General features: G+C 43.4%; 1 protein-coding gene across 2 annotated transcripts in view; it reads left to right on the plus strand.

Annotated features, from left to right (window-relative positions):
• Positions 1–2,046: 2,046 nt before the first annotated feature.
• The window catches only part of zfyve16 (zinc finger, FYVE domain containing 16), a 40,384-nt gene continuing 22,296 nt past the window's right edge, over positions 2,047–20,134 (plus strand). Inside the window, exons 1-5 of one of the 2 annotated variants that reach the window (XM_049604423.1) lie at positions 2,047–2,241; positions 6,554–6,659; positions 10,074–10,182; positions 11,643–13,693; positions 15,315–15,411. In XM_049604423.1, coding sequence (XP_049460380.1) covers positions 10,113–10,182; positions 11,643–13,693; positions 15,315–15,411 — 2,218 coding nt within the window. In that variant the 5' untranslated portion in view covers positions 2,047–2,241; positions 6,554–6,659; positions 10,074–10,112. The remainder of the gene's footprint in view (positions 2,242–6,553; positions 6,660–10,073; positions 10,183–11,642; positions 13,694–15,314; positions 15,412–20,134) is intronic. The other variant, XM_049604424.1, reaches the window with a different exon arrangement.

Genomic DNA, 20,134 nt, shown 5'->3' on the forward strand with positions numbered 1-20,134 from the left:
CACCACTTCTGTGTGGGAAGTGGCGTACACCTCTTTCAGGCCTCATTTTGTGCGTATGCAATGTTTATAAACGAGACCCCGGTCTGGGAACGCCTCAGGATCAAAAAATAAATATCATCACACGTGACATTTTAGGAACCAAGCAGCCCTTCATGTGCCCAAAACTTTTTGCGTTTGTTTACACGACAGCAGCGTTTTGGGTGCCTGAAAACGCAACGTTTTGAAAACGGGTTCCAGAGTGCAATTTTTTGGAAACGGCAGCGTCTCCGTTGTCATGTAAACTTGCGATATGCAGTTCCTCTGAAAACGGAGACTTTCACACATGTGCATCACACTTCCAGTCACTAGGCATGCACGAGAAAGTTGACCATCACAACAACAATGGCGGACTCCCGAGCTCTGCTTGTGCTGTTCACCCTGTTTAATTTATGAGTAAGTGTCACACTGCCAACTACTGGTCTGGCATGTATACTGCAGCGTTTCTGGTCATTTATGCGTTATTAAAATGTTGTTGTCTAAACGCAGAACTTTTTTTCAAAAAGAAAATGAGAGATGATTCTGTTTTCAGTGGATCATTTTCGTGTAAACATGGCCTAAAACTTCCAAAAGGAACAGTTTCTGGTGTGCGGACCTGCTTTTATTTTTATATTTGTTTTTCTGTCCAGCACACAGTATTTTTCGCTTTTGGATGTGCATGCTTTTTATTTTTAAGTCTTCAGTTAATGCCTCGGGATCCCCCAGGATGAACATCTGAGGCCCGTTTCCACTGAAGAAGTTCCTGGTACTATTTGGGGGGCAGGAACTTTACAGGAACGTCCTCTCGCTTGGCCCTCTCAACCGCCGTGTCTCCACTGAGAGAGCGGAGTAGGAGGAAGGTTCCTGTAAAGTTACCGGGCTCTGGATGTGACGTAATCGACCATTTACCGGGGCGACGTAGGGACGCCGTTAGCTGATAGCCCTTAGCAGTGTCTGTAATAACTCACTAAATGGCCCGTGAAAAAAAAAAAAATTCCAGCGGATGTCTTAGTTACAACATGATTGAGCTATCTGGAGTAGTTTCATGTCGTATCCGACGATGGGAGGCTTTTAACAGATGACGTCCTGATGTTAGCTTTGCTGCTGCTGTTAGCTGTCCCTGTCAGCTGCAGCCACTGATGCTTTCTAGACATCGTGATTTCCCAAAACTGAATAAATACCACACATAGCAACACAAAACTGCTTTGCTAGCTCAATCATGTTGTAACTAAGATATCCGCTGGAAAGAATATTTTTTTTAAGGGCCATTTAGTGAGTTTTTTTTACATGGCGGAGGAAGCTATATGAATGAGCTAACCCTCGTCTGCTGAGCTTTAAAAATGCCGGCTATTTTGTTGCTTTCTGTTGACATCACATCCCTCCTTGAGTATATCCAATCAGCACCAAGTAATCCCCAAGCCCCAGCCGGGAGTCTTTCGGGGCCGTTCTGAGTACCTACCCCGAGGCAGGGACTTGTTTAGCCCCTGTAAAAGTTCCGGAACTCTGTCCTTCGGGGGTAGTTCCTGCGGTGGAGACACGCACCAACGGCCCCGGCCCCGTAAAATTACCCCGAAGTTCCTGCGGTGGAAACGGGCCTCTGTAGTACTTTACTCAGCCCGTTGCCCCCGCAACCCAGGCCCAGATATGCAGATGGATATCTGAGGGCATTTAGAATAAAACACAGCCATTTAATGTTAAATGTCCTTTCTCTAAGCCAAATCAAAAATATAACTCCCTCCACAGTGCTTAAAAATTAATTTAAGTGCCTCTCCCATTTTCACCATCCCCTGCCCTGATAAGTAACGAACAGTCCCTAATGTAATATAATACAGCAATGTAACATAGGATGGAATAGAATAGTTTAACAAACAGTATAGTATCCCTGTGTATTATTTAACATAATACAATAAGTGTAATAAAGTAATTATAAAGTAGTAAATTACCCCCATTTATCTGAGGTATAATCCTGAAGAACAGCAGGACTATGGCAGACAGGCTGAGCGGATCCTGCTGTGACCTCCCGACAGTCTGTTTCAAGATGGCTGCCTGAGTGGAGAATTTACACATCTCCAATAAAACTAATCCAACAGCTAGCTTCCCTCTCAACTTTACCTGCCTTCTCAGACAATGAGACGACGACCCGGGAGACATTTGCTCCTGTTTTAAAGCGGGACATGAGCACAGTCGCTGAGGACGACGTCGGAGTTATGGAATAAAACAGAGCTGGTAAGGAATTCAAAAAGAAAACCAGGTTAACCCACAGGGAGCTAGTTAGCCACATTAGCCAGCTAACGCGTTCCAATAACAACTAACAGGCTAACTTTAGCTACACCTGTTTAAATCACGGTAATTCCAGGTGACAAACAACAGGCTGTTTATTAATGGCTGGTGTTAAAGAGTCACAGACAGTCAGCCACAGACAGCTCTGTAATTAACCCTCAAGCTAAGTGTTAAGTCTGTTTGTTGTGGTGACATGTTAGTGGCTAATGATACCTGCTAACGTCAGCGGTGTCATTTGTATCTTTAACTCAATGTTTGGGTTAGTTAGCATGTTTGCTAATCCTGTAGCTAAAGGTGGTTGGTGTTGAATATATTACAAACTAGCTGCCTTTGTTGAGGCATGTGTGTTCATGTAAAGTTGTGGAGTTAGCGTCAAGACAAACGCTCTTTAAATGACAAGAGAATGGCTTTAATTGTATTAATAATATAGAAATAATATAGGTGTAGCTTGACACCGGTTGCTGTCGGTGTTACAACGGTGTTTGTGACCTGATCCAGGATTTGAGCTGGAGAGTATCTCCACCAGATTACTAGTGGTGAAGGAAGTATTTAAGTACTAAAACCTCACAAGTTCTGCATTACAAATCGTCACTTAAGTAAAAGTTTGTGAGACTGTGATATCTGCAAAATTCACTTAGGACAGGAAGGGTATTAAAGATAAAGTAAAGTAACTAAAAGCTGTCAGACAAATTAAGTACAGTTAAAACAATATTTTTTTGCCTCTGAGATGTAGTGGAGTAGATGTTTAAAGTAGCTTAAAATGGAAGTATGTAAGTAAAATTAAAAGTGCCTGTAGTTATTACTTAAAGGGATAGTTCAGATTTTTTAAAGTGGGGTTTCTTAGGGGCCGTACACATGCTGCGTTTCCTGTGCCCTCAAATTCATTGTTTTTAATGTAGACACATGGCAGGCGTACTTGAACGCGAGAACCACGTAACCTGGTACCACGCTCTTGAAAGCTGGCACAGAAAAGGCACAAGGATATGTACGGCCTCTTACACAGTATATTACTGTGATGTCAGCCGACACGCCCCCAGTTTGGAAAACCAATCTGCTACTGTGAAGAGGACACCAACAAAACATATTTTAGCCACCGAGCTCGGAGTAGAGCCGCTGCTCCTTCGAAAGGGATCAGTTGAGGTGGTTCAACATCTGATCAGGATCCTCCTGGGTGCCTCCTGCTGGAGGTGTTCTGGGCACGTCCCACTGGTAGGAGGCCCCGGGGCAGACCCAGAACACACTGGAGGGATTATATATCTCATCTGGTCTGGGAACACCTCAGGATCCTCCAGGAGGAGCTGGGAAGTGTTGCAGGGGAGAGGGACCTCTGGGGTGCTTTGCTTTGCCTGCTGCCTCCACAACCTGGATCTGGATAAGCAGATGAAAATGGATGGATGAATGGAAAAAGAGTCCCACCTAAAAAAATGTATATCAGATTAAATTTATGCTGTATTTAGAATATTTTGACTGTTTTTATGTTAACGTCAGATCGTGATTTCCAACAGTAAAAAGAAGTCATGATATTGCTCACCTCAAAGCCAGGCTCCATTGAGTAAAATGATCAGTATATTTACATGACATTTGATAAAGTTGATTTATCGTGTTAGTCTGATTAAAACTGGACTTTTAAAAAATTTGTTAACATGTCCAACGGAAATTGTACCGATTGGGAGTTAAATTCCTCTTGCATGTACACAGTCAATCAGACCCAAACTGGCCGAGGCGCTCTGAGCATGCTCCACAGTTTCCGCCCCGGGCTTTGACCCGGAAGTCCAATAGCATTAAATGTGTAAGAGAAGAAGAAGCCGGTAACAACATGGAGAAATCTACATCCAGAGCCGTGACTTTTTGGACGGACCAAATGTACAGAGCTGTAAAGTTGTCCACCATGGTAGCAGTTAGCTGCTAGCTAACCGTAGCTAACTTATTTGTCCATTGTTTGGTCTGTGACGTAATAGGTCAACAGGAAAAAGGTCCAATACTAACAAGCTGAAAGGGGGCATATCTCCACCTATCGTAGAGGAGTCGCACATACTTGGCTCAATAAATGGATTCCCCTCCCGTGCTTGTATACTGGGACAAGGACAGTAGTCAAGCTGGGACTGTAGCAGCACGTAACTGTGCATGGAAACGTACTGACTCTCAAAGGGGCTACGCCACCTCACAGCACAATATGCTGATGATACTTTTGGACTTGACTTACTTGTAACAGAGTATTTTTGCAGAGTGGTATTGCTATTTTTACTGAAGTAAAAGATATGAGTATTTCTTCTACTACTGTCCATAACTTGTGTTATATTTAAGCCTCACAGCTTCCCGTCCCTCCTACCTGTCACCTGACCCCAGGTGAGAGCAGTGCAACATGTTTTCTGAAAGTTGAAGAAGTACTTCTTATCAATTCATGACTTCATAGTTGGTCAGATACGCAGCTAATGACTGCTGATAACTGGTAAATCCAGATTCATGGAAGTGCGCATTTCACTGTGATGATTAACCCTAAGATGTGTACTTAGTAAGACTGACTTCCTCGTTCCCATCTATATTTAGCATTTACATGGTTCCCAGTGTGACACAGCAGTACAAAGAGCATTACTGAAGGAGGAGGTAGGAAAAAGTTGTTTGCTTCACTTAACTAACACGTAAGAAGTGTCTCACTTTAAGCAGTCTGTTGTGTCCTTTGTGTTGAGAAGTCACTACAGCCAGCTGCGTCTTTGTTAACACTGTGTGGGGATGTCAGTTTAGTTCTGTGTTGAAGTCTACAGTATTTCTGTGCTCAGACATTAATCCAGAGTTGTCTGGAGAAAGTCATCAGAAGCATTTGTTGGAGTTTTAATTAAAATAATTGCAGGAAAAGTGAGTCTTCTCATCAAAATGGCGGACACTTCAAAGTTAATGCCGTTTATGGCTTCATTTTTAGTAGCAGCTTCATCTAGAAGTCAAATAAACTATCACATATAATTTCTTCTTCACATCTACGACATCAAACATGGATTTAAAGGTTCTTTTAAAGGCGACTGCTTGTTATTTTGGGAGAAGAAGGTGACTCTTTTTATCAAGCAGCTGATTTTTAGAAACTATTTGATGTTACTTTTATCCATGCTGGAGATTTGCTTTCCGAATATTTGACCCATTTTCATTCCCAGTCATATTTAACCCTTTTCTGATGTTCTATTTCAATGAAGTTTAAAAAGAGGAATGTGTCAGATTAGTATTAAGATTCTTTAAAGGCGTTAAATTTTATTTGATTCATGAACTGAAGAGCTGAACTAGCAGATAAGAGAATTTGGCCGGTCCCCTTTACCTGTGTGTCTTACTGTGGGGCATCACAGATGAACAGGGGACCCCTGTGTAGACTATTGATTGTGTGATTCAAGCTGACCAAAAGCAGACTATCACTACACATTTCTCTCACTGTGAAGCACTCGTGCAGGTATTCTGTAAATATTCCTTGTGTTGTTACACAGAAGTTGAGATTAGGACATTTGAGACTATTGTTTTCATTTCATCAGGCGACAAAAACACAGCAATTAATATTTTGCCTGTGGCAGGAGTTAAATCCTCAGTGGTGCTGAGGCTGATCTAAAAGTAGACAGTGAGATCCTGTGCAACACGGAGAAGGAAAGTCATGACATCACCCTCAGGTGGTGCTCAAGCCTCAACTTTCGTTATAGGGAGTCTGTCGAATCGTATTGTAAATTATACTAATTAAATGAGCTAGTTGAAAAGTAATACACTTAAGTATAAACCATTTGTCACCCAGGAACAAGTCAGTTTGTTAGTTGGTGTTTTTTTATTCTTAAAGATGGAGTGCAAAACTTTTAGGGGTGTGCCATGTCATCTTGTTCATGATACTACCAGTATCATTTTTAATATGATATGAAAATTCATATTGTGACACTGGCGATATTTTGACTTGTTGACATAGTGAGTGATGTCATACAGTTACCCAGGGCAACACCATCATGGCTGACAGAGAAATGATTCCCGACTCCTTGGTGGTTCCAAAAAGAGGAGCAGCTTCAGTAGTGTGGAATAAACTGTGGCGTCCTGAATGTTTTACTTCTGTTAGCACACTCAGATAGCGCCAAACAACGTCAAAATACGTCCACTAAAAGTGCATTTTTTTCACACAGATAGGCTCGGATTGTTAGTATAATTATCTGACAACATAACGGAAAGGAGAAATGAAAGTGTGTGTTTACCTTTAGCTGGATTCAGACATGTTCCTCTGCCTGTTGCTCCCTCTCTCTCCTCGTAGGAGTACACGGACGTACACGGACGCAGAGCTCATTGAAACTGAAGAACAGACGAGGAGAGAGAGGGAGCAGCAACAGGCAGAGGAACATGTCTGAAACCAGCTAAAGGTAAACACACACTTTCATTTCTCCTTTCCGTTATGTTGTCAGATAATTATACTAACAATCCGAGCCTATCTGTGTGAAAAAAATGCACTTTTAGTGGACGTATTGTGACGTTGTTTGACGCTGTCTGAGTGCCCTATTATTTAATATAGCGCGCGCTCACAGGCTGCAGGCAGGTCAGCCCTAGCTTCATACTGGAGACATGTCACATATTGAACATCCTATCACTCATTTAGACAAAAGTAGATCAGAACATAGGGCCCAGGTTGAAAAAACATTAGTTCCTCTTTAATATTTTTTTTACTGACTTGTCATGTCCTCAAGAATATTGCTATCGCAAAAAATACCTTCAAATATCTTGATATTGTTTTAGGGCCATATCACCCAGCCCAAGAAACAAATAAACATGTGACACAAAAGGCAGTTTATTATTATGGCCGGTAAAAAAATCTGCTTGGCTGGTGGATTTTATCAACTCCCAGTCCTCTTGGCTGGTGACTGAGAAAATTAATTTTGGACACTGCCTGCAGGTGAACTCGGTACATCTCCCCCGCCCCCAGGAGTGCTCTCTCTTCAGGTCTTTTTTTATCAACTTAAATCCTCCCTCTGATCACAGAGTTCTTTTTTTATTCAGAGCATTCACTCCAAAAACTTGCTGTCACTGTACTCTGAGCTATTGCTCCATGGTCTTCACGGTCCCCTGGTCTCTCCCTGCTTCCTGCCCTCGTACGTACTCTTATGCATCACCTCCAATGCCCCAGTGTAGGAAGGTCACCACAAACACCACAACTCTGGTCTCCTTCCAAATACAGAGAGCTTTGCCTGATCGTGATGAGCTTAGTTAGTGTGGTGTGAACTTGTTTTTCTATTCTGTGTTTATTATTACACTGAACAAAAATATAAACGCACCACTTTTGTTTTTGCTCCCATTTTTCATGAGCTGAACTCAAAGATCTAAAACATTTTCTATCCACACTAAAGACCATTTCCTCACAAATATTGTTCACAAATCTGTCTAAATCTGTGTTAGTGAGCACTTCTCCTTTGCTGAGATAATCCATCCCACCTCACAGGTGTGGCGTATCAAGATGCTGATTAGACAGCATGATTATTGCACAGGTGTGCCTTAGGCTGGCCACAATAAAAGGCCACTCTGAAATGTGCAGTTTTGCTTTATTTGGGGGCGGGTCAGAAAACCAGTCAGTATCTGGTGTGACCACCATTTGCCTCACACAGTGCAACACATCTCCTTCCCATAGAGTTGATCAGGTTGTTGATTGTGGCCTGTGGAATGTTGGTCCACTCCTCTTCAATGGCTGCGCGCAGTTGCTGGATATTGGCAGGAACTGGAACATGCTGTCGTATACGCCGATCCAGAGCATCCCAAACATGCTCAATGGGTGACATGTCCGGTGAGTATGCTGGCCATGCAAGAACTGGGATGTTTTCAGCTTCCAGAAATTGTGTACAGATCCTTGCAACATGGGGCCGTGCATTATCATGCTGCAACATGAGGTGATGGTCGTGGATGAATGGCACAACAATGGGCCTCAGGATCTCTGCGATATCTCTGTGCATTCAAAATGCCATCAATAAAATGCACCTGTGTTCGTTGTCCATAACATACGCCTGCCCATACCATAACCCCACCGCTACCATGGGCCACTCGATCCACAGCGTTGACATCAGCAAACCGCCCCCCCCACACGACGCCTCACATGCTGTCTGCCATCTGCCCTGAACAGTGAAAACTGGGATTCATCCATGAAGAGAACACCTCTCCAACGTGCCAGACGCCATCGAATGTGAGCATTTGCCCACTCAAGTTGGTTACGACAACGAACTGCAGTCAGGTTGAGACCCGATGAGGACGAGCATGCAGATCAGCTTCCCTGAGACGGTTTCTGACAGTTTGTGCAGAAATTCTTTGGTTATGCAAACCGATTGTTGCAGCAGCTGTCCGGGTGGCTGGTCTCAGACGATCTTGGAGGTGAACATGCTGGATGTGGAGGTCCTGGGCTGGTGTGGTTACACGTGGTCTGTGGTTGTGAGGCCGGTTGGATGTACTGCCAAATTGTCTGAAACGCCTTTGGAGATGGCTTATGGTAGAGAAATGAACATTCAATTCACAGGCAACAGCTCTGGTGGACATTCCTGCAGTCAGCATGCCAATTGCACGCTCCCTCAAAACTTGCGACATCTGTGGCATTGTGCGGTGTGATAAAACTGCACATTTCAGAGTGACCTTTTATTGTGGCCAGCCTAAGGCACACCTGTGCAATATTCATGCTGTCTAATCAGCATCTTGATATGCCACACCTGTGAGGTGGGATGGATTATTGCGGCAAAGGAGAAGTGCTCACTAACACAGATTTAGACAGATTTGTGAACAATATTTGTGAGGAAATGGTCTTTTGTGTGTATAGAAAATGTTTAAGATCTTTGAGTTCAGCTCATGAAAAATGGGAGCAAAAACAAAAGTGGTGCGTTTATATTTTTGTTCAGTGTATTTTCTCGTCTATGGAACAAAACACCTTGTGTGTGAAAAACAAGGTGGCGATAAATCAAATTCTGATTGCAGTAATAATCACGTTGTTGATCACATGATGCAACATAACTAGTCTGTGTGAGGATAATGGTGGTAGTGCTGTTGATACAGGCTGTATGCTGCACTCATAACCACATATGGTGTGTTTTCCTTGTCTGTAATGCTGTCTTATTTTGAATTAAATGTCTGATTTAGAATTACAAATTAGATCTAAGGTACACTTGCTCTAAAGAGCGTAAACTTTGTGCATATTCAAGTGTATCTTGCAGAGATTTAATACTGACAGGAGCTACAGAGTCGAGTCATTGTCTTGACAAAAGCAGGAGGATATAGCAATAAAGCCTCTGTGTTTATTTGACACTAGATACAGTATAAGCAGTCAGTGTAAGTTTGTGTATAGTTTCCATTATTTATTTTATGCTTGTTTTGATTCTAAACACATGTTATGTGTTTTACTTTCTCTATTTATCTGTATTGCTGTCCTTGTTCTGATGCATGAGCCAAATTGCCCCTCTGGGGACCAATAAAGGTTTATCTTATCTTACACAATAATACAGATTTAATGTCGTATTTCTGGGCGACACAATGCCTCCACCTGTTTGGTTATCATATCCACATAATCATTGACTGTCTATCAGAATGTTGTGCATGCATTAATCCTTACAGCTGCTATAAACACAAACCGTATGCATTGATACATGTAAACAAGAATGTCACACGGGGATAACGTGAAAATAACTGACCTAGATTCTTGCTCATAAGGAGACATTTTATTGCTGTACTACTTCCCAAAGACAATGACTGAAAAAACTGTATGAAAAAATGTAGTCTTTTTCTGGTATTAAAATGTGTCTTTTCCTGTCCTTTAGGAATCGGAGGGGGTTAAGGGCCCTTTGTTTTAGCCCAGCATGGACAGCTTCTTCAAGGCAGCTGTTTGTGATCTGGACAAACTACTTGATGACTTTGAGCTCAATACTGGTAAGATACAGTTTATGATTGTTGTCATTTTATTTTAATCTTTAATCTTGTTTTTGTCCATGAATCAGTTAATGGTTTGATCTGTTAAATGTCAAAAAAGAGACAAAGAATGTTCATCATAATGTCTCAGAGTCCATGTTGACATTTCCAAATCTCTGGCTTTGTCTGACTTGTAGTCTAAAGATAGAATATATTAAAATTTTCATTAATACAGACCACTAATGAGGCTCATAGTACTAGACACCAGTCTCGCCCAGCTCAGTGTTAGTGTGAAGGACTTTTAAAACCAGTCTCTCCTGTGATCTGGTTCCATGTCAATGATTTTGGCACACAGGTATCCTGGTAGTTTGAATAGCAAGGCCTTATAGATGATGCAGGCGTGTAGATGACTTCTAGCACCCAGTGATGTCCAGCCAAGCTTTTTATACAGGTCACAGTGGTGAGTAGGATAACTATTGGCTGTAATGAAGTGCAGGACACTATGATAGACAGCGTCAAGGGGTATTAGGGTTGTGGCGGCTGCATGAGTGAAAAGGATATCCCTATAGTCTATTGTGGACAGTATAGTGGATTGTATAATAGTTTTTCCGTTTTCAAAGGAAAAGAAGGCCCTAATGTGGTATAGAAAAATAATTTATATTTGTATTTTTTGAGTAAGGTGCTCTATATGAGTTTTGTATGATAACTTGCTGTCTAACCAGATGTTGAGATATTAATAGTGCTGAACTGTTTCAATGCTGTCACCATTTAAGGTGCAGATGGAATAAGGGGGTGTCTGCTGATCATGGTTTTGTGAAACTAGCTAATAACCTGTTTTAAGTTTGACAGAGATGTCAGTCAGATGTTAGGGGAGGATGCTTGGGTTGCAGTGGAATCTATAACATACAGGATGGTATCATCAGCATAAAAGTGAGCAGTACAGTGTGGGGTTGGAGAATAGATATGGTTTATGTACAGAGTGAAAAGCAGTGAACCTAAAATTGAGCCTTGGGGAATGCCTATAGTGACTATATGAGGACTGGATTTGTAACCGTCGGCAACCACACTTTGAACTCTGTCGGACAGGTAAGATTTGAACCAGTTGTAAGTAGATAAATCAAAAACCCACAGAGAGCAGGTTATCTAAAAGAATGACGCGATCAACCATATTAAAGACCTTCGACACATCTATAAAGAGTGAGCACAGTGTGTGCGTTAAAGCAGGCATGTATAGAAACTTCCGTATTCTAGTATTCACATTAAATTATTAAAGAATATTTGATTATTTGCAAAAAAAAGAAAACGAAAACTGAATGTGGGAAAAGAAGTACAATTTAAAGTTGAAATTTATGCATTTAAATAATGGTTAAAGAAATGTTTTAACCGTACTATTTAATATCAGTAATATACTTTGATATTTGAATTATGTTTTTTTAAGTGTATCTGAGTTTAAAGTGTTTTGTTCTTTATTTTTATTACAGAGGAACTTGACTGTAAATCTGTTTTCCTGAAGCCCGCTGTGTACCCCTTCTCCTCACTGGGTTTATCCTCCGAGGCGTCCACCGTCCCACCAAACCTCCCCGACCTTAACTCTCTTCATTATGGTTCTGCCACCAACTGTCCTGACCGCTCCAGCAGTCAGAACCGCAGCGCTGATGACAGGGAGGTCAAAGGTCAGCCTCTTACCGGGGTGGACCTTCTCTCCTCTGTGGATCGCAGGCCACCTAAAAGCTCAGCCCCTCCCTGCCCCGACAGAGCTCTGAAGCCGGTGTGTGACCTCGTGAACGACACCAGCTCAGCCATCCTGGTCAGGGCCAACAGCCACGATGCTTTCAGCGAGCTGGACATGGTGGAGAAGCAAATGGAGGAGGAGGAGACGCTGCTCGTGGACTTTGACAGCCCTGTGGTCACTGTGCGAGGAGAGCAGCAAGGACGGCCGAGCCAAAGTGTGGACGTAACGGAAGAGCAGGCGTCTGCAGGGAAAGACGGGCTTCTGGGTTCGGATTCCCAGGAGCAGAGCGGTGGATACTCTGCCTCGCTCAGTCTGCTGGATGTTATTCTTCCTGCTGCAGTGGAGAGGAGCTGTGAGTCCACAGATGATTCACTGGCACCAAGGACCTCTGAGTCAACTGACAAAGACGAGAGGGACTGTGAGGAGGAGGCTTGCACAAACCAGGTAGTGGTTAACTCTTTAGACCACTGTGAACCGGAGCCCACTCTGCCTGTTGATAGCATTAAAGAGACAACAACAACCTCAGTGAGTAAAGAAGAGGAGTCACAAGAAATTTCGGATAAAGGCGAAGCTGAGTCTCTTGACGGTCCAAAGTCAGAAGCTTCAGACAGCGAAGCAATGGGCCTATCCTGCCTGCCTATAGCTGTGTCCATGTGTGGAGCTCTGGTGAACACAAAGACAGCAGAGGACGAGTCGGGACAAGCTTCAGAGCAGTGCGATGAGCCTGCAGACGTCTCTGAGAGCACTGAGGCAGACTCCCTGTCAGCCCTGGAAGCAAGGGAGGACAGATTGCATTTAGAGGAACCTGTTGACTCGTCAGTGTCCGAGCAGGCTGCAGAGGGCAGGGTGTCACCAGAGGGGCAGCATCTCGTCCTCGAACCTGCTGCTGTTGCCCCTCCTGCAGAACTCGCCTCCTGCGAACACTCAGAACCCAGCCCCGTTGATCCTCCAGAGTTTGGCTTTGAATACCTTCCTGAGAGCGACCAGGCCGAGCTCCTGGTTACAGACGAGGAGCTGGATGCATTCCTGCAGGCACACGCAGAAGCAGAGCAGGGTGGTGTCTCTTACTGCGGTGGCGGCTCGGGAGATTTCACTCAACCTGAGAGTCTCTCAGAGTCAAACGGAGATCTGGAGGGCAGGCTGGTGGAAGAGGAGCTGAGGAGCTGTGGTCGAGGTAGACGGGAGGATCTGGAGGGTCTGGCTTCTCCAGAGAGTGACAGAACAATGTGTGTGACTGTAGAGGGAAGTTCAAACCCTGGTGCTCCATCACAAGACTCCTGCAGACCTCCTTGCCAAGAAGAGCCAGAACCCTCCTCTGAGGTAAACCATTCTGTAACCAGCAACACTTTCCAGTCCCAGCACAGCAGTAGCCCTGATCAGCAGCCCTCCTATGGAGGTGCAAGACCTAAACAGCTACACTGCCAAACTGCACGATCTCCACCAGCAGGAGAGGAAGGAGAGGAGCAGGCGCAGACGCTCAGCACTGCTGAGGATGAAGAGAGTTCACCCTCAAGTCTTACAGAGGAACATTCCAACATTAGGGATTTGAGCCCTATGTACGCCACTCAGGAGCATCAGGACTACAGTGTGGGATTTGATGAACTCTCAGAGCCCCCACCTTACCCCGGGGAGTCACCCACAGATGGAGCCAGGCCGGTGAACTGGAAGAGAGAAGGAGTAGAGGAGCTGGGGAGCAGACAGCCTGCCTGGGTGCCCGACTCTGAAGCTCCCAACTGTATGAACTGCTACCAGAGGTTCACCTTCACCAAGAGACGGCACCACTGTCGAGCCTGCGGGAAGGTATGTTCGAGTTTCACTTATGTGTCGTTCTGTTGTATGAAAACACTTGGACGTTTTTGTCCAGCTGTGAATACTGGGGGTGTAACGGCCCTCAAACTAAAATCAAACATGCGATACAAATGGCCACCATCTCCATGTTGCGATTTCGTCTTCTGTGTTGCGGCTAACTGGCTGTGCTTCCCTCCGGTCATGCTGCGGCTAACGCTCCGCTAGCCGCTCCCAGCTAGCTCCGGTTTGTTATTCAGGTTAAAGTGGGAAGAAGCAGCGGGTCTGTGGGGCAGCTGAGTGAAGTGGAGCCTGAGGAGGAAGCACCGGTTAGCCCCGGTTTCACTACAGGCAGATTCACACACTAGAGGGGCGAGGGAATAAAACCTGAACAGCCAATCAGAGTGATCTCTTTCACTGACAAGCTTCGCCGGCAATTCAACATGCTCAATCGGCCGAAAAGCCGCAGACGCCGAAGTGCCGATGGTGCGGGACACGCTGCAAAAACTAGGGCGACAGACGCTCACCGACGGCCCGACTTTGGTCGACAGCCGACCGTCGGCTTGGTGTGTCAGGGCCTTAAGTTGTTGACTAGAGATGATAGACATCTAGTTGTATTGGTGTAAACCAGCAGCTTTTTAGAATGTTGCAGAAAAGTGCATTGCAGGTAGTCGCCTCTTTCAACTCGTCTTGTCGCGAATCTTTGGTCTGAACTGGGCTTAAAGCAGAAAATTCTACCATTTGAGAGCCTTTAAAAGGCAAATGTTTGGTATATTTGCTTGAATATGATTCAAACGATTGTCAAAATTGTTGCTTTTAGGTTGATTGACTGATTAATCAGCGAACCCCAAGTTGAAAGGTTCAGCAGTGTTATAGTGCAGCCATCTTTGTTGTTGTAGGCTTCATTTTATTCTCACAGCGCAGCTCGGCTGATTGAATTGAAACAGTGAATCAAGTGGAAATTGTAAACATCAGACTAATTTTGCACCGTCGCCCTGCACAAGGAGCAGGACAAAAAAAAAAGAGAAACGTCTACCTGTCACGATGAATTCCTTGAGCTAAAATTTAAACCTTTTTTTTCAATTCCAATTTTCTAAGTCGTTAAATTGTGAACAGTACCACAGTTTGTCAGTGCGCTTACAGGGAACTCTGAATGTTTCCTATATAGATTGTCCAATCAGCTTTAATTCTGTTTTTTTTTTTTTTTTTTTAACATTTATTTGTGTTGAGTCTAGATGCATTTTTGTTTACAACACTTAATGTCATACATGAATGACAGTGAAAGTTGTAAGGGGTGCGTGTTTTGGAAATAGTTAAATGAAACGGATTACGTCCCAGCACCAAATATAGCTCAGTGGATGCACGGACACAGAGAGCATGAGTCAGCACTTCTTTTTTCAGCCCCTCTATAGATCTCCACTGAGCCGCGTGTCCTAAAGATGGAGCTAAGTCCTTTAAAGGCGAGTGATTAAAACAGCATTAGAGAGGACTGTTGTTATTGTTCTCAGCAAGAGTGCTGCTGCTGGTCCGACCAGGCAGACATGTTTAGATACACTCTGAATTGTTGTGTCTTTTTTCTTATATATGCACGTTCCTCTGTAGCGTACGTGTTTGGTCACTCTCTCCTCTGTGGCAGGTTTACTGTGCCGGTTGCTGCAACAGGAAGTGTAAGCTGAAGTACCTGGAGAAGGAGGCTCGTGTGTGTGTCGTCTGCTTTGATACCATACACAGAGGTAAGGCCCTGCTGTGGTCTGAGCTCACACTCACCTCCACATGTTTCTGACAGATATGTGAGCAGAGATTAGTGTGCTAATGTGGAAGTATTTTCACCACTGTGGTGAGATTGTTGCACAAATGCAGAGTAATTAAGGAGTTGTCGTTCGTCTGATGAGTTGAACGTTATTGACAAACCTCTGAAATGGGATAAAGCTGCTGTACAGGCTCCAATGATTCATGTGTGTACATGTCCTGGAGGGACGTGTAGCATTAGACAGATGACTGTGGTTTTGAAGGGCCTTTTGAAAAAGTGTTTTTAACACATTTGTGGCCAAAAATGAAATGTCACAACATTTGTTCTGATTGGTCGAAAGTCTTGAAATCTGGATAAACTTTGTGCATATCTAACAGTACAAGTTTGAAATTTTTAGATCACATAAAAAGGTGTAGACAAACCCAGGAATTTTGAAAATGAGGAAAATTGCCACGTTGAAATAGAAATAGATAATTGTTTATGCTGCAAATGACTGTTTATCTTTGATATTTAACTTGTTAAGACTTCACAGATATCAGTTCTTGATTGTGCTCGTTGTAGTTTCTGAGATACAGTCCTGTTCTACTGTTAATGCCTCTGTTGCTGACGTGGGGGCAGCCATGAGACATTCACCTGGACTCAACATCTACAATCTAGACAGCGTGGTCCTGTGCAACATGGAGAGGGAAGGTCATGACATCACCCTCAGGTGGTGCTCAAGCCTCAACTTTGTATGCCTCCATGCCAGAGGCATCATGTTTTCGGGTTGTTCATTCATCCCATGCTTGTCATGATATTCAAGAACGCCTCAAGGGAATTTCTTGAAATTTGGCACAAACGTCCAGTTGGACTCAACAATTAAATGCTTAGTTTTTGGTGGTCATAGGTCAAAGGCCAAGGTCACTATGACCCTGCCGGTCTCGTTTTTGTGAACGCGATATCTCAAGAACGCCCTGAAGGGATTTCTTCAAATTTGGCACAAATGTCCACTTGGACATTCTTGGATCTCAAGAATTCATATGCTGATTGTGACACAATTTCACACAAATGTCTAACAGGATAAAATAATGAAGTGATGATTTCATATCAAAAAGGTCAAAGGTCAGCTTGACTGTGACATCATCATGTTTTAACATCATATCTCAGGAACAGAATTGGAGACATTCGGTCAGATACTTCACGACTCCAACAAAAACATTGTTGCTAATGATGAACTCTGGGTAGGGATTTACTTTTGTAAGAGTCTATACTTGTATTTTTAGAAAGATCCTGCATCATATAAGTGACGTTGATAAGTTTTTTCTACAACCCTCTGAGCAGTGGACGATACGTCACATCCGATGAGCTGCAAACAGATGACAGCTTGACAGCTGATTGACAGCTGTCAGAAGTCCCAGTGACGGATGACAGTGCCAGTTGAACAGTAATAACAGGAATATTAATTGATTTAGTGAACAAAATAATCGTAAAAATTACAAACAACAAAAGGATATAACTATAAAAACAACACTGCAGATGTAATTTCACTGTCACAAATATGATATGTTAGAAAATACAAGTTAAACTACATGTATTGCAAAGTAACAACAGCAGAGCTCTCCGGGTTGATCTCCTTCTCTGGCGAATTCGGTGAGTGGCGTTTGTTTTATCTCCAAGGTAACGGATATAAAAGCAAGAGCATCAAAGTTCAGGGCGTGATGTTATGAGACAGCAGCATATCCCAATTGTGTGCATGCTGCATGCAACAGTATGTACTTTATAAGGGCAGCTGCAGCACCTAGTAAAAGTAAAAAGAAAAAGTACGTGATTCAGAACACACCCACTGACAGGGCTAACTGTTAGCATCACACAGCTAACGTTCCCTAATGGTTATTAACGGGTTTAAAGAAAGTTGAGATGTCAGCTCGGGATGTTCCTGATAACTAATTTCCCTGTTGACTAAGTGAAAATTTTAATTAAGGCTCATCAACGAGTCTAAAAAAAAAAGGAAATCGCTCATTTTATGTTGAATGTGCTTCAGCCTGGAGGTTATCATTTTGTGTCCCGGCACGATGCGTTCAGGCTCAACACATTCCGTTAACTTCCTGAAGCCTTAACCTTCAACAAAGTTAAGTGGAAGCATATCTTGCGAGGTAATTGTTGTGATGAGCTGCGTTATCTTCACAGCATCTCTGGGTGAACGATGTCAATTTGGTCTGAGTGTGGCGAGCACCGCTAGCAGCAGAAGCAGCCGTCGTTCTGTCCAGGTTAACATCCGAATGCTTGAGTTGAATGTGGTTGTGCGTTGCTCCAGTCGAGTGATTCTATGCCAGTTTATTTTCTGACACAGCCTACATGCTTTTCATTTTCTAGATCAAAGTGCTGCCAAACCGCGCTGGTTTATGAGAGGACATCGCTCCAATTTAAAACTCCAGTCTACTCGAGCATTACCGTGGGGAGGGGGGACTGCTGTCTGACCGCTCTGTAGCATGACAGTTAAGCAGCCTTGTACATAAATAAAATTGTAATTGGTTTAACGATTAATATTTTTGGTGCCGACTAGCGAGGGGGCGGGCGTTTAATCATTTAAACGACTAATCGTCAGCTCATGCTAACCGGTCAGAGGCAGCAGGGGGAGAGTAGCTCATGGAGACGGTCCTGATCGACACCAATTCAATGTTGACGCCCCCACACCCCCGCCTTTATGAACAGATTTGCAATTTTTGTTGCAAGAAATGTCTGTAAACATCGCAGCGTACATCGCAATTATTTTAGAAAAGCTACTGTGAACTTATTTTTGCATTTCAGGCCACAACAGTCCCAATAACAGCTCCCGAAATCACTGCAGGGACTGACTCATAGTTTGATTTGCTGCCCTCACCTGGCCAAAAACATCATTTAATGCACCTTTAATATTTCTTAACTGTCTATAGAAGCCCTGCCTCTGTATGGGGCTCATATATTGCCTTGTGAAACTTGTTTTTGGGCTGGTGAGTGGAGCAAATCTACCAGACACTTGCATATTTAAGCAGCATTTGGCTGGTGGTTGGTGCTAATTTTGTGCCCTGGGTAGAACTGGTCTTTTCATCCTCTCACAGGAACAGACTAAACCTACGAGTCATCTTTAAATAGACTAAACGAGTTGTCATTAAAACTTAATAACATCACAGTAACGTTTTCATTATGCAGCTGATGAATATTTAAGGCACGAAACACTAAAAACGTCCCGTACAGAGCAGCTCGGGGGGCTCGCTTTTATGTCTGAACAAATATTAAATATTCAAACATTCATATATAGAATTGTGTCTTTGCATTAACATAAACAGCACGTTGGTGTAAAAAAGAAAAGATCTGAAATCAGCGTCTGTGCTTCACTCGTCTGTGTTTGAGAGAGGCACCTTTTTATAGTTAAAGACTGCAGCATGGACATGGAGGAGAGATGGGGAGGGGGAAGATGGATGGAGAGGGGAGGAGAGTTATAGCAGGACACTGGCATTTGTCCTTGATTGTGTGTGCGTGTGTGTGTGCTACGGGACCCGCCTAACGCAGCGGACATGTGACGCTCGCACACGGCGTCTAAATTAAGAAGAAAGAGGTGATCCACTTTTTGTGGCTGCTGGTGGATGCTCGAGTGCTGTGACGTGATCCCTCTCTCCTCTCCGTCATCTCTCCCTCCTCCTTTTGCTCTCCATCTCTCACAACAGTGTGGTGGGCTGCATGTGAAGCTTACCGCGCACACACACCTCAGCCGAAAGCTAACGGGGCTGACACGGCTAACGGCACACGTAGACTCACGGAGATAAGCGAGGAGCTGCTTCAGGGGAGCTGTGATGGGAGTGTCGAAAGTCAGACTGAGGAATAGACTCGCAGTGATTTGGACGGGTTGAGTTGTAGCAGAGGGGATGATGAGGGTGAGGATGAGGATGAGGTAAGCTGAATCTTAAAAAGTAGTCATTGTTTACTGCTTCTGTGTCCTGTTGGATTGTTGTGGTGTTAATAATCTGCGTTGAGAAATATTTGACCCAGTGTGAATATGTTGTGGTGATCTGACCACAGGAGGACACATCGCTGCTCAGACCTGTTTGTGTCATGCATCCCCAGCTGACCACTTGTTTTCAGATTTCATTGCTGCCTACGTCACTTACGCTAGAAGGTCAAAGGGCCCTGCGCACGGTTACAGCGTTCACACATTCATCAGCCACGTTAGCGGTTGTGTTGGTACAGCTGGAGATATCGCTGTCAGCAGAATCCAGCACGTCTTCTTCCATTCGTCACAATTCATCCAACAAGTTATAGAGTAGGGATGCACCGATTTAAATTCTGGGCTGATACTCCTTCAGAAAAAACAATCTGGTTGATGATTTGTTTTGTTGTGTTTTCATGTCATTCAGTCCTTCAATACCTTTGAGCGAACACAAATTCAATCCTGCAAATGTATGAAACAACCTTTAGAATATAATCTTCTTTCACATGAAAACATCTTTTAAAAATTGCTTTTTACTAAATATCAGAGTCCTTAAAATATCTTCGATTAAAAAACGTAAAAGTAATTAAAAAGTCTTAAAGTTGAATTTGTGAGGTCTTAACTACCACAAACATTTCAACTCATTTAATTTATAATCTTTTAATTTCTATTTGTGTAAACGAGTGAAGCTTTTTTGATTTAAACATCCACATTTCCAGTGCTACAAATCCTTAAAAATGTATTTTATACTTGCACATAACAC

This window comes from Epinephelus fuscoguttatus, linkage group LG18 (genome assembly GCF_011397635.1).
Source record: "Epinephelus fuscoguttatus linkage group LG18, E.fuscoguttatus.final_Chr_v1".
NCBI classification, from domain to species: domain Eukaryota; kingdom Metazoa; phylum Chordata; class Actinopteri; order Perciformes; family Serranidae; genus Epinephelus; species Epinephelus fuscoguttatus.